Source organism: Panthera tigris, chromosome A2 (genome assembly GCF_018350195.1).
Source record: "Panthera tigris isolate Pti1 chromosome A2, P.tigris_Pti1_mat1.1, whole genome shotgun sequence".
NCBI classification, from domain to species: Eukaryota; Metazoa; Chordata; class Mammalia; order Carnivora; family Felidae; genus Panthera; species Panthera tigris.
Window position 1 is genome coordinate 11,434,435 of NC_056661.1, and position 26,471 is coordinate 11,460,905.

At 53.6% G+C, this 26,471-nt stretch overlaps 1 protein-coding gene across 1 annotated transcript in view; it reads right to left on the minus strand.

Moving 5' to 3' along the window:
* Positions 1–6,847: 6,847 nt before the first annotated feature.
* NOTCH3 (notch receptor 3) overlaps positions 6,848–26,471 on the minus strand; it is a 35,328-nt gene continuing 15,704 nt past the window's right edge. Inside the window, exons 20-33 of the mRNA XM_042978427.1 lie at positions 25,894–26,078; positions 25,192–25,324; positions 24,846–25,103; positions 24,647–24,765; positions 23,738–24,303; positions 21,819–22,151; positions 19,653–19,807; positions 19,341–19,563; positions 18,237–18,321; positions 15,677–15,839; positions 13,765–14,069; positions 13,341–13,488; positions 10,015–10,112; positions 6,848–8,960 (exon numbers count right to left, since the gene is read on the minus strand). Of these exons, the coding sequence (XP_042834361.1) occupies positions 7,908–8,960; positions 10,015–10,112; positions 13,341–13,488; positions 13,765–14,069; positions 15,677–15,839; positions 18,237–18,321; positions 19,341–19,563; positions 19,653–19,807; positions 21,819–22,151; positions 23,738–24,303; positions 24,647–24,765; positions 24,846–25,103; positions 25,192–25,324; positions 25,894–26,078 (3,824 nt within the window). The 3' untranslated portion in view covers positions 6,848–7,907. The remainder of the gene's footprint in view (positions 8,961–10,014; positions 10,113–13,340; positions 13,489–13,764; positions 14,070–15,676; positions 15,840–18,236; positions 18,322–19,340; positions 19,564–19,652; positions 19,808–21,818; positions 22,152–23,737; positions 24,304–24,646; positions 24,766–24,845; positions 25,104–25,191; positions 25,325–25,893; positions 26,079–26,471) is intronic.

Genomic DNA, 26,471 nt, shown 5'->3' on the forward strand with positions numbered 1-26,471 from the left:
CCCCGCAGAAGCCTACAGCACCACCTCCCTCCCGTCCATCCTTTGTACTGGACACCAGGACAGAAGGCTCTGGCCGTGGCCCCTCTCTACTCAGAGACCTCCCTGGCTCCCCCTTGCCCCCAGAGTGAAGTTTCAAATTCCCCGTGTTCACATTCAAGACCCTTGTGATCTGACGCCGCCTCTCTTGCTTTCCATGGCGTCTGCTTTTTCTCTACCTCTGTGAGCCACCCTTTCTCAGACTCTTCCTCTCCCACACAGCTCCTAAAATTAGAACACCCTGAGTTCAGTCCTAGACCCTCTTCTGTCTCCCTAGCTGAGAAATTTGTCTTTTTCATTTTCCCCCAGATTTACTGAGATCTGACATATAACGTTGTGTATGTTTACGGTGTACAACTTGCTGATTTGATACACTTATATATCGCAAAATGATTACCACCAAAGTGTTAGCCAACACCTCCATCCCATCATGTAATTACCACTTTTTTATGTTCATTTATTTTTGAGGGAGGGAGAGGGAGCACAGGCCGGTAGCAGGGGAGGGGCAGAGAGAGGGAGACAGGGGGTCCGAAGCAGGCTCTGCACTGAGTGGAGAGCCCGATGCCGGGCTGGAACCACGAACCACAAGATCATGACCTGGGCCAAAGTCGCCGCTTACCTGACGGGGCCACCCAGGCGCCCCACCGTTTCTTTTTTTTTTTTTTGTGGTGAGACCATGCTGACTACTCTTGTAGTGTCTGTTCAAGTATATGATACAGTATATTGTTAGCTATAATCACCATGCTGTGCATTAGCTCCCCAGAACCTGTTAATCTTATCACTGGAAGTATGCACCCTCTGGCCAACATCTCCCCATTTCCCCCACCCTCCTACCCCTGGTGGCCCCTACTCTATTCTCTGTGTCTCTTTGGAGTCCACATATGAGTGATATCGTTCAGTATCTGTCTTCCTCTGTCTGAGTAGGTCACTTGGCATAATGGTTCATCCAAGTTGTCACAGGGGGCTTTCTTTCTTGTGGCTGAAGAGCATCCCATTGTGTGTGTGTGTATGTGGATACATATACATTATAAATAATGTATATTATATATACAATGTATATATACATACACACACATCTTTATCCATTCATCTATTGACTGACATTTAGGCTGTTTCCATATTTTGTTGTTTTCTTAAAAAACATTTTTTAACATTTATTCACCTCTGAGACAGCGAGAGACAGAGCATGAATGGAGGAGGGGCAGACAGAGAGGGAGACACAGAATCCCAAGCAGGTTCCAGGGTCTGAGCTGTCAGTCCAGAGCCCGACGCGGGGCTCACACCCACGAACTGTGAGATCATGACCCGAGCTGAAGTTGGTCGCTTAACCAACTGAGCCACCCAGGTGTCCCTGTTTTATTAATTTTTTTAATGTCTATTTATTTTTGAGGGAGAAAGCACGCAAGCTGGGGAGGCGCAGAGAGAGAGAGAGAGAGGGACAGAGAGTCTCAGAAGCAGGCTCGGTGCAGACGACAAAGAGACCGACGCGGGGCTCAAACTCGTCAACCATGAAATCATGACCTAAGCCGAAGTTGGATACTCAACCAACTGAGCCACCCAGGTGTCCCTACAGTATGTTATTTTTAAAAATAAAAATAAAAAAAATTTAAGTGGGAAAAGACTTGAACACACACTTCACTGAAGATGATGAATCTTGGGGCGCCTGGGTGGCTCTGTTGGTTAAGCATCTGACTTCGGCTTGGGTCATGATCTCACAGTTCATGAGTTCAAGCCCCACATCGGGCTCTGTGCTGACAGCTCGGAGCCTGGAACCTGCTTCGGATTCTGTCTCCCTCTCTCTCTGCCCCTCCCCCACTCGCTCTCTGTCGCTCTCAAAAATAAATAAACATTGGGGGTGGGAGGGAGGGGAAAGTGGGTGACGGGCATGGAGGAGGGCACCTGTTGGGATGAGCACTGGGTGTTGTATGGAAACCAACTTGACAATGCATTTCATATTTAAAAAAAAATTGTTTTAATTAAGAAAAAAATTAAAAAAAATTTTAAAATAAAATTCAAATAAATGAATAAACATTGAACACATTTTAAAAACATGATGAATCTTCAATGAGCACATGAAGAAATGCACTCATTTTCACATTACACGCCATGAAAAGCACAATGAAATACCACCGTATCACCGGAATAGCTGACACCAAAGAGGGTGACAATTCCAAGCGTTAACAAAGACGTGGACATCTGCATAGGTCATGCTTTGCCGGTGGGAACACAACACGTACAGCCGCTTGTGAAAACAGCTTGACAGGGTCTTAAAAAGTTGACAAACACCGTGAAACCTAGCCATCTCACTCCTGAGAAAAATACCGCAGAGAAATGCACACACATCCATATAATGAACGTTCACGGCAAGTGTATTCATAACACCTAAAACCGAAAATTACCGAAATGTCCCTAAGCTGAAAAATTGTCATATATCGGTCACACGCGTCATGCATACTGTTGTCAGCAATAAAAAGGAATACACATAATGATCGACACATCTAATGATATGGATGAATCTCAAAAGCAGCATGTTGAGTTTTGAAAGCCAGATTCAAAACGCAACGCGCTGCATGACCCCATTTGTAGGAAACTCCAGAAAGGCAAAACTGTAGTGACAGCAGGTCCGTGACTGCTAGGGCCAGAGTTGTGGGAGGGGATTAGCACACAGGAGTGTGAGGAAACATGATTACAGCAGCAGTTTTATGACTGTATGCACTTGTCCAAACTCGTCACGCTTTACACTTAAAATCGATTAGCCTTATTATATGTTATGCCTCATAAAGCTGAACAAAAATGAATGAATGGACACATGATAGATAGATGATAGCTACATAGATAGATAGGGGCGCCTGGTTGGTTCAGTCAGTTAAGTATCCAACTTCGGCTCAGGTCATCTCACGGTTCATGAGATCAAGCCCCACATTGGGCTCTGTGCTGTCAGCACAGACAGCTTGGGATTCTCTCTCTGCCCCTCCCCTGCTCTCTCTCTCTCTCAAGATAGATAGATAGATAGATAGATAGATGATAGATAGATAGATGATAGAAAATAGACGATAGGTAGATAGATAGATGATAGATAGATAGATAAATAGATAATAGATGATAGATAGATAGATAGATGATAGGTAGGTAGATAGATGATAGATAGATGATAGGTAGGTAGGTAGATAGATGATAGATATAGAGACATGATATAGATGATAGATGATAATGATAGATAGATGGCAGATTATTGATAGATGACAGATAGATAGATAGATAGATAGATAATAGATAGATGACAGATAGATAGATAGATGATAGATAGATGATAGATAAATGATAATAGAGTGAGCAGGATGTAGGAAAGGCATGCTGCTGTACCTTGGGCTTGCAATGGTAGAGAGACTTTACCACCCTTAGGCCAGAAGGGCCAAGGGGAAGGAGAGGGAATAATTACCCAAACTCACAGAGGGCAGCTAGATGGAGAGCACCACAGCTATCCTGCAGGTGTGGAACCAAGGAAATAAATACATTCTATTCCCTAATCTTCCACCCCGTTGGCCAAATCCAAGTGGAAGCCAGAGGTTAAAGGAGCCCGATGGTTCCATCTACCTGAGTCATCCTCCCAAGCACAGAACAGAATGGAGAGAAGGGTGAGGGTAGCACAGAGGGGCAAAGAGAGACACAGAGCTATTCTATCATTGTCCTTTCAGTCAAGAAGTCAACTAGGACAATGAATCCAAGTGTCTCCGAATCTTGTGGGTACCAGTAAAGTCACATGCACATGGATCTTCGAACCCCACTAGCTCATTTTCCTTAACCACTGCTGCAGACTTCCTGTTCTCCCACCTGACACCCCTAGAGAAGACTCCCATGTACTTACAAAAAGTTGGGTCCACCAGATATGAAAGTAGCTCCCCTTTGTGAGACAAGCGTCTCCAATGCCCTGTTTACACAAAGTCAGGGTTGCATGATAAAGTAGGCAGTGGGGGTTGGGAGAATGACTTTTTCCTCCCTCGAGTAGCACTCAGAAAAAAGGATCCCCCAAATGGCTTCCACCCCAACAGACATTTTGGTTTCTCCGCTCCAAGAGTCAACTCATGTACACAGCTAAGATGGACTTCTCTTGGGCCAAGGATTCAAGTGCAAAGGATTTATTTGAAAAATTATGCCAGATGGGGCGCCTGGGTGGCGCAGTCGGTTAAGCGTCCGACTTCGGCCAAGTCACGATCTCACGGTCCGTGAGTTCGAGCCCCGCGTCGGGCTCTGGGCTGATGGCTCGGAGCCTGGAGCCTGTTTCCGATTCTGTGTCTCCCTCTCTCTCTGCCCCTCCCCCGTTCATGCTGTGTCTCTCTCTGTCCCAAAAATAAAAATAAAAAACGTTGAAAAAAAAAATTTAGAAAAAAAAAGAAAAATTATGCCAGAAACATCCAGTCGGGACATTTCAAAAAGGAACACCCCAGAGAGTCTCAGTGAGGAAGAGTTAGTTGCTGCCATGGGCAATGGGGATCAATCCCAAAGGGCATCCTCTGAGGCTGCGCAAACACACCTCTGAATTTCTCCCACAGAATAGAAAGGAGGCGAGAGTGTTTATCCATTAGCTCCCGACCACCCCTCGTTCTTGAGGGCTATTCCTGCCCCATACAAAAGAAAGCCACAGATAGAGAGTTTTAGGGGTTCCCAGACTCTGTCAACCTCTGTCAAGATCCACAGGGACATAGTGGACACCCACTATACATCCTCTAACTAGCTCAAAATTCCAGAAGAGCAGAGAGCGGGCCATATAAGTCATCATTCTACCCCCAACAACTAGTCCAGGCTTTGGCATACAGTAAGCGCCCAGCAAGCATGCAGAGGCTAGAGGAACGTGCATAAAATAAACTTGAGACAACAATGAAAGAGATTGTTCCATCTCCAAAGATTTAGCCCAAGGAAGAGAGGTGGCGTGAACACTTGGTTGCTTCCACAGAATGCCTGCATCTGCAAACCTGATCGTCCCTAAACATACGCCACGTCCAGTTCCAGAGCAGAGAGTGACTGCTTTAAGGAATCTGCACATTCCATGCCCCATTGCCCTAGTGACTCGTTCATGCAGTGGTGCTCAAAGGCAATCCCCCCCCACTCCCAGGGAACAACTGGCATGTCTGGAAGCATTTCCGGTTGTCACAATGGAGGAGAGGCTGCTGCTGGCATCTAGTGGGTGGAGGCCCGAGCTGCTGTTAAACATTTGACAATGCCCAGGGCGGCCCCCAGAGCAAAGAACGATCGGGTCCCAAATGCCAATACTGCCGATGTTGGAGAAACCCTAAGTTAGAAGATGGATGCCTGACCCGGTTGAGGTCACTACAAAATCCACCTCGAAACTAGAAGCTTCTCAATTCTCTGGAAAGTGTAATATGGTCTGTGATCTTTGCACCTACTTTGCTAACACAGAAGGAGGGCGATGCTACATAGTAAGGGTACTATGTGGAGCCCGAGGGTGAAACTGATACCCAGAGAAAAAGCTGTAGAGATAAAGAGAAACTCAGAACTTGTTCGCCTACCTCATTTGAGTTGCTAGATCCAATCTTCCCGAAGCTGGTCCTTCTTAGTTATATGAGCTAATAAATTCTCTTTCTGTTTAAGCCTATTGAGTAGGTTTTTTTGTGTCACTGGCAACCAAGAACACTCCAAATTGGTAGAGTAGGCAGTTAGCTAGATATGAGCAGGGAAGAGATCCTTTCTGACTGATAAAAAGAGAGGAAATCAAATTCCAAACGGCAGACAGAGTCAAGGGGAGGGACTGGGGGGGGGAGGGGTTCTTCCCTATAACTGCTGCCCTCCATAGCTTCATAACTATACATTTACATCGCGGTTTTGACACCCCTGCTGCGGGAAGGCTGCCATGAGGGTTCCACAAGGACCATACAGGGCCCCCAATGCCCTCCTCCCAACCGGCAGGAGGAGTCCCTTAGATGATTGGAGGCAATTAGAGACTCCCCTAGCTATGACCTATAACCCATGCAAGTATAAAAAACAAGACACCCCTGACCCCTGGTGTAGTTGCCATCTGTAGGTCTCTTTAACTGCCATTCAACTCTCACTTACTTGAGAGTTTAGCTCTGAATTCTTTCTTGGCAAAACTCAGGAACCGAGGTCAGCGTGGAGGCAAGGGAAGGGACCTGCCGATGACAAAATGACAGGAGGAATCAGTGAACATTCTCCCATCCTCCTTTCCCGGAGGGTCCCAGTGCAAACACAACCTTGTTTGGGGGCACAACTGGTTGCAAGACAGAGAAATCCATCTACGCTGGTACGTGCAAAGGAGTACTTATTACACACGTGCAGCATTGTCTCCAGAACCCAAGGGAGCACAAGGTAGAGGTGAGATTCATGCAGAAGCAGCATCGGGCACTTAGGAGGCAATTATTAAATACCTGTTGGTGCCAACGGAATGCACGCTCAATTAACTAGAATGGACGCTCCAACTGGAACTCAGATACTGCCTCCAAGTCTCTGGAGCCACCCAAGCACTCCCCCCACCCCCCGCCAATAAAACTAGCCACCCATAGTTCTCCATCTGCCCATGGCCTTAGAAGCCCCAACTGACCTCTTTCTCAGCATCTGCATTAAGGAACTTCTGGGGAAAGGGAATCTGATTGGCTCACCTGAAGTCAGGTGACCACCTCTGAACTAATCAGCAGAATCATCTGCCGAGAGAGGAAGCAGGAGTGAGCTGGCAAGCTGCATGGGTTCAACCCATGATGGGAACTCAAGTCGGCCCCAGAGGTATAGAAGGCCCACCACTACCCCCCACCCCCCACCTTCTCGAGACACAGACCAAGGACACTGAGTGTTAACTATTCCTTTATTAGGTGGTGAGGGGACTGGGGGCTGTACAATGCAAGGGAATTTAGCTACACAGGGATAGTGACCAGAAGCCACATTACAAAAATAGCCTAAAAATACTTCTATTTTGCCCCCGGGGCTGGGCGGGGGGGTGGGGGTGGGGGAGTACCAGGGGAGGGGTGCCACCAGGCAGCTCATTCCCTTCCTGCAGTCCCGTATTTAGAGGGAGGCAAAATGACATGCACACATCTCCCCTGGTCCTCACGTTCTCACCAGCCACCCCCACCCAGCTCCCCAAGAGAGATGGCCCCGGCTCTAGGCTTGGGGGGACCTGGGGCGGGCTCTCTGGGCCAGAAGAGCCCTCCCCCCAGCAAAGCTATAGAACAAGTTCCATCTGGAATGCAGTGAAGTGAGGGACATGGGGGAGGAAACAGGCTCCCAAGTCTCACCCGCCCCCCGCCCCGGAGGGTGCGCCCAAGGGTGCCTACTTGGTACACACCAGGGTTGTGTACTCGGTACACAGGATCCCGGTCATGCCCGTGTACTCGGTACACAGGATCCAGCTTGGCCGAATGGGCCCACAGACTCAGCCCCACGGGGGCACTGGGGGGTTTGCAGGGGCAGGGAGCGTCTCCATATATATATTTTGTAAAAAATAATAATAATAATAAGTTTGTTTAAATGAATTTGTTTCTATACAAAATGTAAAAAAAAATAATAATAATTCACTCGTGTCAGAGTGTAAGGAGAGAGACCAGAGGAGGCAGGAGAGGGAGGAGGGACGGAAGCATGGGGATGGGGGGGTGCAGGAGGAGGCCCCAGGCTCATCTCAAGACCCAGGGGTGGGGGGGAGTCAGCCCGCACCCCCTATAAATAAAGCAGGACTGAAAGCCGAGGCTGCGGACCTATCTCAGCCACACTTCGAGGGGGAGTCGGACCGGTGCGAGGAAGCTGGTGGAGAGAAAAGAGAAGGGAATGGTCTACAAAGGAAGCGGGGGGGAGAGAGAGAATCAGGACAGGATGTCTGTTCAGCCCCCCAAGACCCAGGAACTGGAGAGCTCTCAGGCCAACACCTGCCTCTTGGGGGTGACTTCGGGCTGGGGCCCCAGCTGGGTCTGGGCCTGAGCTAGCGGGCCTGGAACGGAAAGGGGGAGCGGCTGGGCAGGCAGCGCCCCAGCGGCTGTGGCCGCGGGCCCGGTGGCAGTGGCTGGGCTGGGCGTGGAGTCTGACCAGTCCGAGAGGGAGGGAGGCGAGGGGCTGGCCCAGTGCTCGGGGGACTCGGGGGAGGGGGTCAGGTAAGGGTGCTCGCTGGGGACCCTCAGGAAGCGGGCCTTGGGGGGGCTGCCGTGGGCGCCGGCTGCCGGGTACTCCTCGCCGTGTCCCGGGGCCGCCAGGTACGGTGGGGGCCGCTCCTGGGGCGACACGGGGGTCCCGGGGTTCAGCAGCTGGGGTCCCGGCGCCAGCGGCAGCAGGAACGAGGGGCCCGGCGGGGCAGGTGGCGGCAGCCGGGCCCAGTCGAGGGGAACGGCCACGGGGTTCAGCAGACCCAAGCTGAGCACGCAGCCCCCGGGGGGCTGGCGCCCTAGACCGGCCCGGCTCGCGCCACCGAGCTGCGCCAGGGACACAGCCGTGGCGGTGGCAGCCGCGTAGGGCCCCTCGAGGGAGAAGCCGCCAGGGGACGCGGGGGGCCCACCGAAGGGCCGCGGGGAGTCCAGCGAGTCCACGGGCGACAGCGTGACCGAGCTCTCGGCCAGGGGACCGGGGCAGGCCAGCGTCAGCTTCTTGCCCCGCCCCCGGGCGCCCTGCGGCCCCAGCCCCGCCTTCCCGGGTGGCCTCCGGCTCTTCTTGCCCCCAGACTGTGCCACCTTGAGGCCCGGGAGGAAGGCCCCCGGTGGGCAGAGGAGGGGCCCCAGGCCGTGCGGGCCGGGAGGGCTCCGGGGCCCACTGGGCTGGTCCAGCAGGCGCACGATGTCCTGGTGCAGCCGCTCCTGGGCCACGTCCCGCGGCAGCCTGTCCAGGTGGTCTGTGATCTCGCGGTTGGCGAAGTGGTCCAGCAGCAGCTTGGCAGCCTCATAGCTGCCCTCCCGGGCGGCCAGAAAGAGTGGAGTTTCCTCCTGAGCGGGAGTGAGGCACAGAACCCACGACAGATCAGCATCCCAAGAACCCGGATTAACTCCTGGCCAAGGTCTGGCGGCCTTCTAGCCTCTGGTGGAAACCAGCTAAGAAGCCACACTCTCCAGCCCAGCAGAGCTTGGATGGGATCCCGGCTCTGCTGAGGGGAAACTAGGCAAGTTCTTTCCTTTAAAGCGCATCCGTCCAGTGCCTACTAAGCGTCATGCCCCAGGGCCAGGACTAGGGTGAGGAAAGTGAGGCACTCCCCTTAGGCACAAAACTTAAGGGGGCGTCAAAAACCAATCATCGGGGGCGCCAGGGTGGCTCAGTCGGTTGAGCGTCTGACTTCAGCTCAGGTCATGATCTCGCGGTTTGTTGAGTTCAAGCACCACGTCGGGCTCTGTGCCGACAGCTCAGAGCCTGAAGCCTGCTTCGGATTCTGTGTCTCCCTCTCCCTCTGCCCCTCCCCTGCTCACGCTCTGACTCTGTCTTTCAATAATAAATGAATGTTAAAAAAAAAAATTTTTTTTTAAAGCCAATCATCAAACTAAATGATATTTTAATGCAACCCTTTCTTAAATTACGCTTGTTGGCCAAAAAATCTGTAATGGATAAAATATCCAAATGTCAGATAAGGACAGAATCCATCCCTGTGCCCCTCTGAGCCTCACTCTTCCCATTTATAAAATGAGGAGAGTAATTTCACCCTGCAAGGCTTTTAAAACAATGATCGTTAACAGTTACCTTTTATTGAGGATCTACTAAGCATTTTGCAAATGCGTTATTTCAGTGAATCCTCAGGAGACAACAACGAGGTGGGTACTGTTGCCTCCCCACTTCACAGATGAGGACACTGAGGTTCAGAGATGTTCAGCGATTTGCCCAAGGTCACACAGCAACTGCCACACGCTTCCTCCTCTAATCCACTGTTAGAGGCTGTTAGGTCCAAATCCTAACTTGGCTGCAGGCAAGATGAATGCCCCCACTAACCCACCCCACCCTGCTCTTTGCCATATTTAGGGCTGACTGCCTGGTGGGTCAAGGGCTGGGGCTCACCTTGCTATCCTGCATGTCCTTGTTGGCTCCATTTTTGAGCAGGGCCAACGTGGCCTCCACATTGTTGACGGCTGCTGCCCAGTGTAAGGCTGATTTCCCTGTAGGGGGTGGGGGGAGAAGTTAGGGTTAGGACTAAGCTCATTTGCTAGGGTCCCACGGCCGGGGGGGCAGAAAGTGTCTAGAATATGGCCTGGCAGGCAGGTGGGTGGGGGGACCTCCCATGAGTACCTGATCATGTGTTTGGGTCCCTATATGTGCAGACCTGTGGGAGGACGCTCTCTGTCCAAGAGAGACACTGTGCGTGTATGTGCACACCTACAGTGCGTGACTCTCCATACACAGGCAGGGGTACTATGTGGACCTCACTCGGTTGTAGCTAGCGCTGTGCCTGTCCAATGCAGTAGCCACCAAGCACACACTGCTCTTTAGATGTACACTGATTAAAATTAAACAACACAGCTGCCAAGACCATTCAATAGGGAAAGGCTAGCCTTCTCAACAAATGGTGCTGGGACAACTGGATCTCCACGTGCAAAAGAACGGGGCTGGATCCCTACCTCACACCAAATACAAAAGTCAACTCAAATGAATCAAATATCTACATGTAAGGGCTCAAACTATAAAACATTTAGAGGAAAACAGAGGAGTAAAACTTCATGACCTTGATTTAGGCAAAGGATTCTTAGCTAGGACACCAAAAAAAAACAAACCAAAACAAAACAGTAACAACAGAAATAGATAAATTGGCTCTCATCAAAATTAAAATGTCTGTGCTTCTAAGGACACCATCAAGAAAGCGAAAAGAAAACCTACAAAATGGGACAAATCTTTATAAATCATGTATCTGATAAGAGACTTATACCAAAAATATATAAAGAAGACTTCTAACTCAATAATAAAAAAACAAAAACCCAATTTAAAAACAGGCAGGGACGCCCAGGTGGCTTAGTCATTTGGGCGTCTGACTCTTGATTTTGGCTCAGGTCAAAATCTCACCATTGTGGAATCAAGCCCTGGGGTAACCTCGATGCTGAGAATGAAGCCTGTTTGGGATTCTCTCTCTCTCTCTCTCTCTCTCTCTCTCTTTCTCTGCCCCTCCCCCACTCGTGCACATGCTCTCTCTCTCTCTCTTTCAAATAATAAGTTAACTTTTTAAAAAACGGGCAAAGCATCAAAATAGACATTTTTCCAAAGCAGATATACACATGACCAATAAGCACATGGAAATATGCTCAACATCATTAGCCACCAGGGAAATAAAAACCAAGACCACAACGAGATACCAATTCACACCCACTAGAAAGGCTGTAACAAAAGACTGTTAATAACAACTATCTGCGAGCACGTGAAGAAACTGGAACCCTCATGCATGGCCAGCAGGAATGTGACACAGGGCAGGCACTGTGGAAAAGTCTGGCCGCTCCTCACAAGATTCAACATAGAGTTACCATATGACTCAGATTTCGCTCCTAGTTGTGTACCCAAGAGAAATGAAAACACATGTCTACACAAAAACCGGTACATGAATGTTCATAGGAGCAGCAGCCAATGAATGTTAGGAAACATTCAGAGTAGGAAAATCCATACAGAAAGTATGTGTTTAAGTGGTTGTCTACGGCTGGGAAGGTAAGAAGATTGGAGGGTGTCAGCTAATGGTGAGGGCTTCTCTTCCAGGTAGTGAAAATGTTCTAAAATTTACTAGGATGAGGGGCGCCTGGGTGGCTCAGTCGGTTAAGCGTCCGACTTCGGCTCAGGTCATGATCTCACAGTTTGTGAGTTCGAGCCCCGCGTCGGGCTCTGTGCTGACAGCTCAGAGCCTGGAGCCTGTTTCAGATTCTGTGTCTCCCTCTCTCTCTGCCCCTTCCCTGCTCATGCTGTGTCTCTCTCTGTCTCAAAAATAAATGAACATTAAAAATAAATAAATAAAATGAAATTTACTATGATGATAGTTGCACAACTATGTGATTATACTAAAAGCCACTGGATTTCATGCTTTAAATGGCTGAATTGTATTGTATGTGAATTACATCTAAATAAAGCTTTTTAGGGGCGCCTGGGTGGCTCAGTCGGTTAAGCGTCCGACTTCGGCTCAGGTCATGATCTCACACTCCGTGAGTTCGAGCCCCGTGGAAGGCTCTGTGCTGACAGCTCGGAGCCTGGAGCCTGCTTCGGATTCTGTGTCTCCCCCTCTCTCTTCCCCTCCCCTGCTTGCACTCTGTCTCTCTCTGTCTCAAAATAAATAAAAACATTTTTAAAAATAAATAAATAAAGCTTGTTAAAGAAAGCAGGCAAAACAAAGGTTAAAAAATTAAATGAAACAAAACATTTAGCTCTTCATTTGCCCTAGCCACATTTCAAGTGCTCAAAAGCCACTACATGTGGCCAGGGGCCACCACATTGCTCATCACAGACCAAGAATGATTTCCATCAACACAGAAAGTCCTACTGGACGGTGGTTCTCCAGAGCCACAGTTCTCAAACAGAGGTGATCCCCCCACCCAGGGGCATTTGCCAATGTCTGGAGACATTTTTGGTTGTCGCAACTGGGGAGTGGGGTGCTGCTGGCATCTAGTGGGTCAAGGCCAGGGACGCTGTTTAATATCCTACATTGCAAGGACAGCCCCCAGCACAAAGAATCATCCAACCCCAAGTGTAAATGGTGCAGAGGTTGAGAACACCTGCTCCAGAAAGGTCGGGATCTGTGCAAGCAAGCCACCTCCACAGAGGTATTTGCCATCACGTATGGATGGATTTGGCCAATTTGCAAATGTACTATACCAGCTGTCCAGCAGAGGGCAGCACAGTAAGTTCTTCTGCTAAAGCAAACAGAAATGAAGTGTCTTCGGGAAGGCCACCTTTTTCTAAGTCACGGAGGTGTCATATGGGCTAGCAAATGCCACACACACACACACACACACACACACACACACACAAAACATGTGAGTGTAAGTCCACATCAAAACTCTGTTACACGTGGGACGCCTAGGTGGCTCAGTCGGTTAAGCGTCCGACTTCGGCTCACGTCGTGATCTCACGGTTCGTGAGTTCCAGCCCCGCATCGGGTTCTGTGCGGACAGCTTGGAGCCCAGAGCCTGCTTCGGGTTCTGTCTCCCTCTCTCTGCCCCTCCCCCCACTCACACTCTGTCTCTCTCTCAAAAATAAACAAAAAATAAACATTAAAAAAAAAAAACCAAAAAACAAAACACTCTGTTGCACGTGCGTGAGTTTCAGTGATTGGGTCTCAGTGTGGGTGTGAGTTAACACCTACAGTCAGGGCCCAGGTGCCCCCTCTCAGCCTCCACCCACGGCTACTCCCCACAGCGTACCAAGCTCATCCACAGCATTGACATCAGCATGGCTGGCAATGAGTTCTTCCACCATGCCCTCCACCGCCAGACGGGCTGCGAGGATTAGCGCCGTTGAACCATCCGCCATGCGGGCATCCAGGTCTGTGGAGCGGTTCCGGATGAGAATCTAGAAGGGAAGGTATGCAGAAGGGAGGGTCACGGCAGGAACAGAAGGACCAGGTACATCTCCAAGTCCCCTGAGCTCCCCAACCCCCACGTCCCCTATAGACTCCATGAAGTCCAGGAAGCAGGTACCCGCCAGGCCCCATACTCCCACAGACCCCCCATTTAACAAAGGAGAAAAGTAAGCTCCGTCTCGTAGGACCGGGGCTCAAACCCAGGCCTGGCTGATGCCTCATGTCGGTTGCCAGCTCCGAAGTCCAAAGGGGCAGGTCCACCTCACCTGGAAGACGCCTTGGGCATCAGCGGTGACAGCAGTGTGCAAAGGAGTGCGGCCTGAATGGTCCTGGGCATTGGTGTCTGCCCCGGCATCCAGCAGCCGCTTGGCCGCATCGGCCCGGGCATAGCGGGCAGCGAGGTGCAGGGCTGTCTCGCCCGTGCGGTCAGTCCGTGCCCCAAGCTGGGCTCCCTGGCAGATCAGGTCTGAGATGATGCTCGCTGACGCGTCTTCTGCCTCATCCTCCTCGGTGGGCATTGGCTCCAGAGCCCCGCCACAGAAAGAGGCCAGCATCAGTGGGGTGAAGCCGTCTGCAAAGGCCGGGAATGTGTCACGGGGAGGTGGGCACAGGGGGCCTTGCCAGCGAATGCGACTGAGGGCATTGCATTAGCAGGAAGCGGGACACAAGGGTCACAAGAGGGAGCGACGAGTCCTCCCATCTGCACCCCCGTGTGCACGTGTGTACACATGCACATGCGTGTGCATGCACGCACACACAGACACGCATGGCATCTGTGCCAGGTACCCGAGAAGCCAGGGCAGGATAAGGATGCACGGGCAGGTGACTTGTCACAGAAGGGCTCCCAAGGCAGATACAGGACAAGGGAGGGAGGAAGAAGCAAGCGTTCAACGTCAGGCAAATTCCCAGGGGCTTATTTCAGCCCGATCCTGAAGGGGGGCTCAGGTACCGCAGAGGTGTAATCCCGCTTGAGGCAAAGGAGCTGTGTCTTTCACGCTCCCCCACCCGCTAGTGAAGAACCACCCCAGGGGGCACCAGGTGGGTCAGTTGGTTAAGCGCCCAACTCTTGATTTTGGCTCAGGTCATGATCTCACGGTTCATGAGTTTGATCCCCGCATCAGGCTCTGCGCTGACAGAGCGCGGAGCCTGCTTGGGATTCTCTGTCTCTCTCTTTCTCTGTCTCTCAAAAATAAATAAATAAACTTAAAAAAAAAAAAAAAAAAAGAACCACCCCAGAGACATAAAATCCCAGGCACTTCAGGCCCTGGTGGCCTGAGGAATTTCAGAAAAGAGCCATCAGTGCAGGTCATTTGGAATGAAAGCAAAACGAGCTGGGGGAGGAATACCCTGAAATGCAGGAAAGACAGATCCGAGAGAATCCAAATAATGTGATCTGCTACGCTCTGCATGAGCATTTGCTCGTTTCCCTTAGGGAGCCATAAGCACCCCATTTTCCATCCTCAAGCCCCGAGTAGAGCTAAACCCAATCCTTGGCTCAAGGAGAGGCATTAGGCCCAGACCTGCAGTCAATCTGCATATTCCAGCCCCCCAGTCACACTGATTAGTTGAGGGATGGGCAGGTGACTCTAGTCCATCCAATCAGAACTCATCCTGGGACTTTTGCTAGGGTAACTGGTAATGAAGGTTTTATTTTTTTCTTTTTAATGTTTATTTATTTATTTTGAGAGAGACTGAGCGTGGGTGAGTGGTCAGAAAAGGCAGAAAGAGAGGAGAGAGGAAAGAGAGAGAGATTCCCAAGCAGGCTCCATGCTGTCACCACAGAGTCTGGTGTGGGCCTTGAACCCACGAACTGTGAGATCAGGACCTGAGCTGAAACCAAGAGTCAGATGCTTAATTGACTGAGCTACCCAGGCGCCCTGGTAATAAAGGTTTTACAAGGTTGGTCAGGCCTGTGGCTATCGTGCCCCCCGGAGAAAGCCTCCTCGGGCTGGAGTCCTGGACCCAAATATCCATGATGCTTTCGGTTACAAGAGCCAGTAAATCTTTCGTTTTACTTAAACTAGTTTGAGTTGGGCTATTATGACTTACAACCAAGAGTCGTGATTAACACACACCCCCAGACAGACCCAACTCTCCCCAGGACACAGACCCAGATGCAACTTTTCCCAGGTAGGACTGGTAAGGGGATCCTTGGAGGGGGAAGGCATCACCACTGACCTGGGCCACGCACGTTGACATCCACGCCATCAGCATCCACATCGCCCTGTGGGGGCGTCAAGGCCATGGCTGGTGCCACACGGATGTCAGCTGCAACCAGGTGGTGTTGAGTCCACTGGCGACAATCCACAGCATCCTCGGCCCCCACTCCGGGGTCCTCTACCTGGAGGCACAAGGACCCAGGCTCTCACAAAGAGTCGAGAGATAGTTAGAGGGACAGTCTGGGCATCCTCACAGCTTTCTCTCGTGGAGATGCACACACGGCCCCAAGAAACCACGAATATCCTGCTTCTTTTCTACATATGGAAACAGGAAATTGACATACCGGAGCTCAGAGAACCCATAAAAGGAAGACGTGGGATTTTAATCTGGGTAGGAAGTGGGGAGGGCTGGGAATCCAAGGTGGGTGATCAAGGAAAAGACACGGAGCACAGCCCCTGTCAGTAGACACCTGTCTATACCCTAGACGCGAACACGCTGAAAACGAAATTGAGAGAACAATCCCACGACAACAGCATCAGGAAGAGTAAAGCATTTAGAATTAAATTTAACAGAAGAAATGCAAAATTTGCATTCTGGAAACTACAAATCACTAGTAAAAGAAATGCGGGGGTGGGGGGCTGGCCCTTCAAGGATCAATTTTACTCTGAGAAAAGGCTGAATGGGTGGGAGAGAAAGAGAGAAGCAAAGAGCGCGCTGGATACCACGTGGGACTCCTACCCACTACTGTGAACATGAACATGAGGTATCAGGACAAAATAGACACAAATGTATCAGTTTACCTTCACAAGCATAGCACCTGGGCCCCTAGCAGGAGCTTGATAAATTTCAGACTCAGGGTCCAAGAGGCATAGTGATGTTATGGAAATAGGACAGAATGTTCTTTTTTTTTTTTTTGGTATTTTTTAATTTTTTTTTCTTCTTCAGTATATTTATTTTGAAAGAGAGAGAGAGAGAGGGAGAGAGCATAAGTGGGGGAGGGAGAATCCAAGCAGTTTCCACACTCTGGACTGAGCCCAATGTGGGGCTCGATCTCAGGACCTCAAGATCATGACCTGGATGAAATCATGACTGGACCCTTAACCGGCTGAGCCACCCAGGTGCCCTTCAGGACAGAATATTCTTAACTAGCCTGCCAGGACATTTAGGAGCCCTCAGGCACCAAACACAGCCTGATAAAGCCAGACCTGAGCTTAAGGACCCAGGCGGAGAGTTGAATTTCACGAAAGGGGAGAGCCAGGTGATGGACAGCTGTCCCAGCCTCCCTGATCCTTTCTGATTAGCTGTCCATCACCTGACAGATCACGTTAGAGCTCTGAGCTTCTCATTAGCAAAATCAGGATAATGCTGTCATTCTGCAATGCCAAAATGCCATCAAAACTTATTGCATGGGACACTTGGGTGGCTCAGTCGGTTAAGCATCCGACTTTGGCTCAGGTCATGATCTCATGGCTTGTGAGTTCGAGTTCTGCATCGGGCTCTGTGCTGACAGCTCAGAGACTGGAGCCTGCCTGCTTTAGATTCTGTGTCTCCCTCTGCCTCTCCCCACACTTGCACTGTGTCTCTCTCTCTCAAAAATAAATAAATAAATAAATAAACCCTATTCTGCTATCTACTTAATACGCACTTTGGGATAAGAAAGAAAAAGAAAAGCCTGAGGTGAACAGATTTCTTCCAGCTGTCAATTGTAACAGATGTCTCCATTTCACAAACATTAAAATCTAGCCAGGGAGAGGCGGCTGAGAATTGAGATCTATATCAACAGCTGCTTCACAGGGTCCTCCGAAAGACAAAATAGGATGCTTGCATGTGTTCAAGACATCTAGCAAGTATAAGGGAATGTTGGCAGGAACGTGTTACAGACTGAACTGTTGTCCCCCCAAAATCATATGTTGAAGCCCTCACCTCCAACAAACAAGAGTATTTGGACAGAAGACCTTTAAGGAGATAATCAAGGCTAAACAAGGTCATAAGGGTGGGGCCCTAAACCAACAGGACTGAGATCCTTGTAAGAAGAAGAAGAAACCCCAGAGCTCTCTCCCTCCATGCACACAGAAGAGCACCACGTGAGGACACAGAGAAGGCGGCTGTCTACAAGCCTGGAAGAGAGCCCTCACCACGACCCAACCCTGCCAGCACCTTGTTCCCTGACTTCCAGCTTGCAGAACTGTGAGAAAAGAAGTATCTGTCATTTAAGACCCCCAGTCTGTGGTATTTTGTAACGGCTGTGTAAGCTGACCAAGACAGAGCCCACGGGTGTGGCCCCAGTACAGGAAAGGGTGTTTAAAACCAGCTCGGAGCACTTTCAGGCTGGGCACCCTGGACAAAGTGGGACCCCACAGTGAGAAAGCAGAGTTGCTGTCTAGGTCAGGGGCTCCGCTCCAGAAGACCCCACACGGACCTGGGAGCAGGGCCCTGGTTAGAGAGGGGCAGGATGGGGCGGCCACCATGACTGTTCCCCAGAGCCAGGGAAAACGGAGACTTCCCACGACTCTCCCACTGACCATCAGGGGCCCTCCACCCAGAACTCCGAGGTCACGGGTCAGAGAAAGGACACCACCTTCAGTCGCTTCGCTTCTGGGCACTCAGTGTCCATCCAGTCTGTGGCCACCTGCCCCATCAGACTCTCGCTCTTGGCCATGTTCCTGTGGGCACAATGGGAAGGGGGGAAGGGGAGAAGAGACAATTGAGACATGCAACCTGGAAGGAGGATTTGGGGTGGGGTCAGAGACAAGCCCCCAGAGGCCAGCAGGGGTTGGGTTCTGGGGTCCAAGATACAGAGTCCAAAGAGAGGCTGCAGGACGAAGTTAAGGTCACTGGGGGGGGATAGTCAGGGGTTATGATTGGTGGCAGCCAGGGTCTTAAGGTGGAATCGGGGAAGGGCCAAGAACGGGGTCAGGGGTCAGAACAGTGGGCTGTGGGATAGGTGAGGGTCACAGGCATATAGCAGAGAATACACAGGATGACATCAGGAGTCATGAGGATGTAGTTATCCTCCCCACAGGTAAGGATGCAGCCAGGATTAAGTAGGTTGTACTGAAGAGTCAGGAAGTCATGGGGTCGCAGGAGAGGGGTACATTCTGGGGTTAGGGCAGGGCAGGGTTGGGGGGTCTTGAGGGACAGATAAGGGAGTTGGAGGCGAGGCCCAGGGCCAAGGCCAGGATTGAGGATCATGGAGAATGAACACTGAGTTGGGGGTGGAAAGAGGGTCAGAGGTGGGGTCAAAGGTCAGGGTGGGTTAGAGCCAGAGGTGGTATTTGGCGGGGGGGGGGGGGGGGGTCATAGATGATAGGGTCAGGGCTCCGTGAGGGGTCGGGGTGCAGATAAGGATCATGAGGCCAGCAGTCACGTGGGAACAAATCTTGAATATCTTGGTGAAATTGGAAAGGCCAGGATCAAGGCAGGGTCAGGGGGCGGTCAGAGCAGGATTCGAGTCAGGGGAGCGGAGATACAGGACATGGGGGTCAGGGGGGTCACAAGTCAGGGGTGCCCCCCCTCCCCGGGATCATGGAGTCGGTCAGTGGTCAAGGGACGCGTACTGGGGTCTGGGCTGGAGTCTGAAGCTAGGGTCTGGTGGGGACGAGAGATCAGTCGGGTCAAAGTGGGCTCAAGGGCTCCCAAGCCCCGCCCCCAGTCAGCCACCGGGAGTGGGCGGGGTCCTTACTTCATGCCCAGCGCGTCTTGGCCCACGGGCTCCCGGCGGCCCTTGTGGCCGGCAGCCACGTCCTTGTGGAGCGCGAAGCCCTCGGGGAACCAGAGGGTGCTGTGCTCACGCTTGCGCCGGGCCACCATGACGCCCAGCACGAGGATGGCCAGCAGGAAGACGGCGCTGGCGGCCAGCAGCGGAAGCAGCGGCATGCTCGGCTCCGGCAGCTCCAGCGGCTCCCCTGCGGGATGGGAAGCAGAGGGCTTCAGCCCCGGGCCGGCCGCCCCACCCCCCCCCACCCCCCCACCCTGCCACCAGGCCAGGCCTCACCTCGCACGGCCCGCAGCGGGTACGGGAAGTCAAGGCGTTCCACCGCCGACAAGGCTCCCAGGTAGTCGGCCGCACTCTGGGCGTCGGGGAAGCAGTGGTCGTTCTCCGGTGACTGCAGGCACAGCCGGTTGTCAATCTCCAGCATCACCACAGAGCTTCGGGGACCCAAGGGAAGGACGGGGGAGGGGAGCTCAACCTGCTGCCGGCCAGGCACGGAGCCCCATGCCCTGGACTCAGAAGAGCGGTCTCCACGCACCACGTTGGCAAGGCCCCCCTCACCACGCCCCCACCCCAAACCAGTCTTGCTGTGGCCACCAGTGTCCCCCCAGCCACGAATCCAGTGGGCACCGGGCACTGTTTTCACATCAAGATCTCCAGTGGGTGCCAGTCTCCTTTGCCAGGCCGGTGTGTCCGTCCCCCAACTACTGTGAGCGCTGGCTTCTAACAGATGACCCTCAGCAAAGTGGGGACCTCTTCACGTGGGAGGGGACACCCCTTAGGGCAGCCCTCAGCCGGTGACTGGCTGATTTGGGGGGTACAAAGGTGCCCTCCTGTCACAAGGACTCTGAAGTGCCGGTCATGCTCTAGAGCTCCCTGAGGCCAGACTGAGACTCCTTCTGCCTCATTTGCTCCCTGCCACATCCTGCTTCTCTCTTTCCCTCTCTCCTGAGAGTGCCCCTTCCGAATGGCACATATATCTGAATCCCTGCCTCAGGCTCTGCTTCCAGGAACCCAGCCCTCCAAACTCCATCTTGCCGTGAGATCCTTAGTGCCACATGGCCTGGTTCTCCTCCTATCCCCCTGGCTGCTCCTTCTCCTTTGTTTTTTTAAACATTTTCCATGTATTTTCTCTAATGTTTTTTGTTTTTTTGTTTTGTTTTTTTTTTTGAGAGAGAGAGAGAGAGAGAGAGAGAGAGAGAAAGCGCAAGTGAGAGAGGGGCAGAGAAAGGGAGAGACACAGAATCTGAAGCAGGATCCAGGCTCTGAGCTGTCAGCACAGGGACTCAGGGCTCGAACTCAGAGCTGTGAGATCATGACCCGAGCCAAAGTTGGAAGCTCAACTGACTGAGCCACCCAGGTGCCCCAACTCCCCTTCTTCCTGAGCTGATTTCCCTCAACCAATCTTTATCTCACTGTTCCCAGATCATTCTTCTGTCCCCACTCCTCTGAGTCCCTCCCAGGGCTTCAACACCCTTTTGTCTTTCTTGTCCATGTCTTCAGCCTCTGGCTGTCTCCTGGGGGGCCTCCACGACACCCCCCGACTCCTCAGATTCTGCAAGCCTGAAAGTGATCCCTGTTTATCACCCTGTGTCCTTTTTCTTGATGAGACCCCTCCAGTAACCCCATCAATGCACCCAGGGACTAGCACATCATGTCCCTATTCCAGCCCTACCCGGTCAGAGCCCCTGCCCTCCATCTCTAGAATCCAGCCCTCCTCTGTCAGGGCCCCATCCCAGCTCAGGGGCCACACCTCCCTTCTGACCGCTCTACCAGGCCACCATCAGGAAAGTTCTCTGATTTCCATTTCTAAAAAACTAAAAGCACGCACGCCCTTAACCACTCTGCTCCCCAAGGACCCTTGCCAGTAGCCGGAGGTGTTTTGGGTTGTCGCATCTTGTGGCAGGAGGGGATGCTACCCGCATGTAGTGGGTGGAGACCAAGCATGCTGCTGCTAAGCATCCTACAGTGCACCAGACTACCCCCCACAGCAAAGCATGACACAGCCCCGGAGCCCGTGGGTGGCTCAGTTGGTTAAGCATCCGACTTCGGCTCAGGTCAAGACCTCAGGGTTCAGGGTTCAAGCCCTGCGTTGGGCTCTGTGCTGACAGCTCAGAGCCTGGAACCTGCTTCAGCTTTCGTCTCCCACTCTCTCTCTGCCCCTTCCCCACTCGAGCTCTGTCTCTCAAAAATGAATAAACGTTAAAAAAAAAAAAAAAAAAGGAAAGAAGGAAGGAAGGAAGGACAGAAGGGATGATCCAGCCCCAAATGTCAACAGGCTGAAGTTGAGACGCGCTGGACGCTCTCCCAAGACGACTCTCGAACACGTTAAGGGAAGTGAAACACGCACGTTAAGGGAAGTGAAACACACGAGACCTGATCAACACTGCTCCTTCGCCCCTAGGTCTGCACCTGCGGCGGGCTCCCTCAAGCGTGGGGGCCACTCACCCGATCACCTCCGGGGCCAGCTCCCGCCGGTTCCGGGATTCGGCGCCAGGGCCGGGCCGGTGGTACGGGAAGACCATGGCCTGACCGTGTTCGTCCAGGCGGAAGCGCAGCGACGTGCGCAGGATGCCGCTCAGCCGCTGCAGGAAGTCGGCGCTGGAGCGCAGCAGCTCCTCGGGCGGGAGCAGCACGGTGAGCACCAGCACGCCGCGGGCCAGCAGGGCGGGCACCTCGCCCGCGCAGTCCAGCCCGTCCCAGCCGCACTCCTCCGTGTTGCAGCCCTGGTCGCAGCGGCCGTCCGCAAAGTGGTCCGCACAGTACTTCTCGTACACGGGGCTGGGGGAGGGGAGGAGGGGGTCAGGGGTCATCCAACCACACACCCGAGGGAGCCCGGACTCCGGACACACGGGGTGGGGCGGGAGTGGGGGTCGGACAGCGAGAGGAGGCCGAGAGAGAGGGAGAACTAGAATGTATCCGGCACGTGCCAGGCTTTCTGCAAATCCAGCCATTCCTTCACAACTATTGATAAATAAATATTGACAGAGGCCTGCGGGGTGCTGGATACGGCTGTAGGCACCCAGGATGTGGCTCGGACACAAATCCTTGCCCCTGGAGAGCAGGCATTCCAGCGGGCAGAGACAGACATTAAATGAGATGGAAAGAGCAGAAAACACAGTCTTCCAACTGTACACGAGTGAAAGCTAAATGTAAACACACACACACACACACACACACGGCCCTTTTTGGAACTAAACGCTAAGGAGAAAAATGAAGCGGGGGATGTGTCGGGGTGGCCAGGGAGGAGCTCCCTGAGAAAGGGCGACTGGTTGAGCAAAAGCTTCAAGGAGATGAGGGAGGAGCCATGTGGCTTCCTCAGGGAAGAGTATTCCCGGCGGAGAGAACAGCCGGTCAGTGCAAAGACCCTGAGGTAGGACCAAGCCTGGGGTACCTGAGAAATGGCAGAGGCCAGGGTGAGTGAGGAGGGGAGTGGGGGACAATGAGGACAGGGAGATAAAAGTGAGAGAAGGGTTCTAGGCAAACAGAGGGACAAAAGAAGTAGAGTTGGGGGCACCTGGGTGGCTCAGCCGGTTAAGGGTCTGACTCTTGATTGCAGCTCAGGTTATGATCCGGTTCCTGAGTTCAAGCCCCACATCGGGCTCTGCACCGACAGTGCAGAGCCTGCTTGCGATTTTCTCTCTCTCTCTCTCTCTCTCTCTCTCTCTCCCTCTCTCCCTCTTTCTCTCTCTCTGCCCCTCCCCCACTCACGAGTGCTCTCTCTCTCTCTCTCAAAATAAATAAACTTACAAAAAAGAGGCAGAGCACAGGGATGGACAGATGAAATGAGACAGAAACATAGAGTTCATGAATAGACAGAGAGGGGCAGAGGATGGGCTGGGACAGACAGTAGGGGCATGGACAGATGAGGCACACAGACTGGCATAAGAATAGACAGATGGGTGGACAGGTGCGGTCCACGGATGGACCAGAAGAGACGTAGACAGACACTTGGGTGTACGGAGGGATGAAAGGAATTCGTGGACGGACAGAACGAAGTCCAAAGATGGACAACAAGGACGCAGGGAGAGACAGATGGAGTGCAAAGGCAGAAAGAAAGGGCGCACAGACACACGGATGGACAAACAGGTCATGGCACGTGTGGACGGAGGGACAGACCACAGTGGCACGTGGCTGGGTAGATGAGATGCACAGACAAACAGCACTCGGCTGGGCAGACAGAATACACCAAGAAACAGAGGGGGCAAACGTATGAACAGTCCCTCAGTCTAAACACGGACTGACGGTGGGGAAATGAATGGACAGTCAGAGAAGCGGGACCCGTGGATGGGCAGGTGTGGCTCAGGGACAGAGAAGACACGGACTGAGGCGATCGATCGAACGGGTGGCAGACGGGAGGGGCTCACTTGCAGGCGCGCTCCCGGCCGCCCGCGCGGCAGTCGAAGTTGTCATAGAGGCAGGCGGGCGAGCTGCAGGCGGGGTCGCAGCGGCTGTTGTTGAAGAGGCGCCAGCACTGCAGCGCCGCGCACTGCCGCCAGGGGTCGCCCACGCTCAGCGAGCAGTCGCCGCCGTCCCAGCCGCAGCCCGGGCTGTTGCACTCGCGGTCGCAGCGCTTGTCCCCGCTCTTGGCCTCGCAGGCGGCGCTCGGGCACGGCGGCTCCTCGGGGGCCTCGGGCGCCGCCGCGGGCACTTCGCAGCGCGGTCCGTCCCAGCCTGGCGCGCACGCGCAGCGGAAGAAAGGTGCGAGGGGCGCGGGGCCGCAGGAGCCTCCGTGGAGGCAGGGGGAGGCCAGGCAGCTGGCGTTGGCGGCCCCCGGCGGCGACCCCCGCGAGCCCCGGCAGGCGGGCCCCGACAGTCCCGGGGGGCAGGCGCAGCGCGGCCCACGGACCGTCTGCTGGCACGGGACGCCCGCCGGGCACTGCAGCTCCCGGCAGGAGCGCGCCACCCGCTCGCAACGCGGGCCCCAGAACGGCTGGGGTAGGGGAAAGGGAGGGGATGGAGGGATTTGGAAGGGTGGAGAAGAGAGAGAGAGGAGGATGGGGGGTCAGGGCTTGAGAAGGTTGAGGCTCCAATCTCCCCAGGTCCCTCCACACCTCTCCCCTCCCCCGCCCATCGGAGGCCCCACCTTGCAGAGATAAGCCCCGCCTTCCCCAGGAGGCCTGGGGCGCCATCCCCCAAAACACGCACACACAGTCTCCAGGTATTTTCAGTATTTCTCAGGAACCCCCTTCCCTTCCATTTCTTCTCCCCTAAAGCCACGTCCTGCAACGTGGCCACGCTCCCACTCCTCTCCCAGGGGCACTGATGGGACCTACCGGAACGCAGCGGCAGGTAAATGTCAGCATACCCCCAGGTCCTGGGCTGGGACGGCACTGGCCTCCGTGCTGGCATGGCTGGGACTCACAGGGAGACAGGACAGTCTGACAGCGGGGACCTGGACAAGCGGGAGCTGGTGGGTCAGCCAGTGTAGGAACAGGGGCCGGATCCCAGGGCAGCCACCTCTCCCACGCTTACCTGTGAAGCCCGCACGACAAAGGCAGCGGAAGCCCCCACCTGGGTCCTGCAGACAATCCCGGGTGTGTGCATCGTGGCAGGCACCCGGGTGACACTCATTGATGTCCGCCTCGCAGCGCAGGCCAGTGTACCCGGGGGGGCAGGTGCAGCGAAAGCCACCCACGAGGTCCACACAGGTACCATTGTGCAGGCACCGGGGGCCCTGGTCCAGGGGTGGGCCTGGGCCACAGTCGTCCTCATTAATCTCACAGAGCACACCTTGGGAGGAGGGAAAGATGAGGGAGCCGTCGGGAAGGGATGGAGAGCCAGCCTCCCATCCTGTCCCCGAACCCCGGCCCCGGCGTACCCAGCGTTCCCGGGGGGCAGGAGCAGAGATAGCGGGCCACGAGGTCAATGCAGAAGCCCCCGTTCTGGCAGGGCTGGGAGGCGCACTCGTCCACATCACCCTCACAGTTGTCCCCGGTGTAGCCAGCTGGACACTGCAGCGATGTGAGACGGGGACCAGCACTGAGCCCAGGGGGACACAGATAATCCCCAGGAAGACACGGAGATTGCAGTGCAAAAGGACATACAGTCCAACACACAGAGGCATGTCTGGTGTGCAGAAAACAGAAAACAGGCACACAGTACAAGGGAACACATTCAGACACAGAGGACACCCACACACGGAGGGCTACAGGCACACCCAATGAGAGGGACACACCCACACAAATGCACAGGACAGACACCCAGGAGAAACACCCACATACACCCAGACACATAGGCCCAGAGACACCAGCACGTGCATTCACACCCAAAAACACAGGGCACACAGAGGGATACGGGGCACATCCAGGACACAATCGAAGACAAAGACAGCCCGTGGGCAGAAAGTCCCTCAGATCAACGGAGAAATAGCCCCACGAGATGACACCCAGAGACAGAAAAGCAAAAAGCCAGACCTGCCTAGAGAGAGCCACACCCACACCAGGTCACAGACACACACAAGTGTGTGCAGACACACCCAGCACGACTAGCTCCCCTCTCCTCGACTCTGGGGGCCCCTTACCTCGCACACATAACCCCCCATGTAGCCGCGGCAGGTGCCCCCATGCTGGCAGGGCTGGGCCAAGCAGGGGTCCACCTCCTGCTCACAGTGGCTGCCCGTGCGGCCTTCTGGACACACGCAATAGTGGGAATTGTCCTTGTCCACGCACTGCCCACCAGTCTGACACAGCTCTTCCAGCCGCACCCCTGCACAGAGGAGAGGTGTCAGGCACACGCGTGCCCCTCCCCGCCTGCATCACTCACGGCATCACCAAACACCCCTGCTGACCTCGGTCACCGGGGTCTCACACACATTCCATCGGGTCGTCACACATCTGCCCAGACCGCCACCGTCTCAGTCACCGACACACAAACACGCACCCACACCCCAACTGCCCACACCGGCTCAGTCACACACAGCATCTCGGACGTCATCCCAGCTACCTCGTGGTGACAGAGGCATCTACACCATCCCGGCCCTGGCCAGCTGGCACACGGTCGCGCATCCACAAACGCTCAGCCACGCACCCCATGCCGCCCACACGCCCTGTCATACCCGTGTTCGGCTCACATTAGCAAGAAGTATGTGCACACACACCC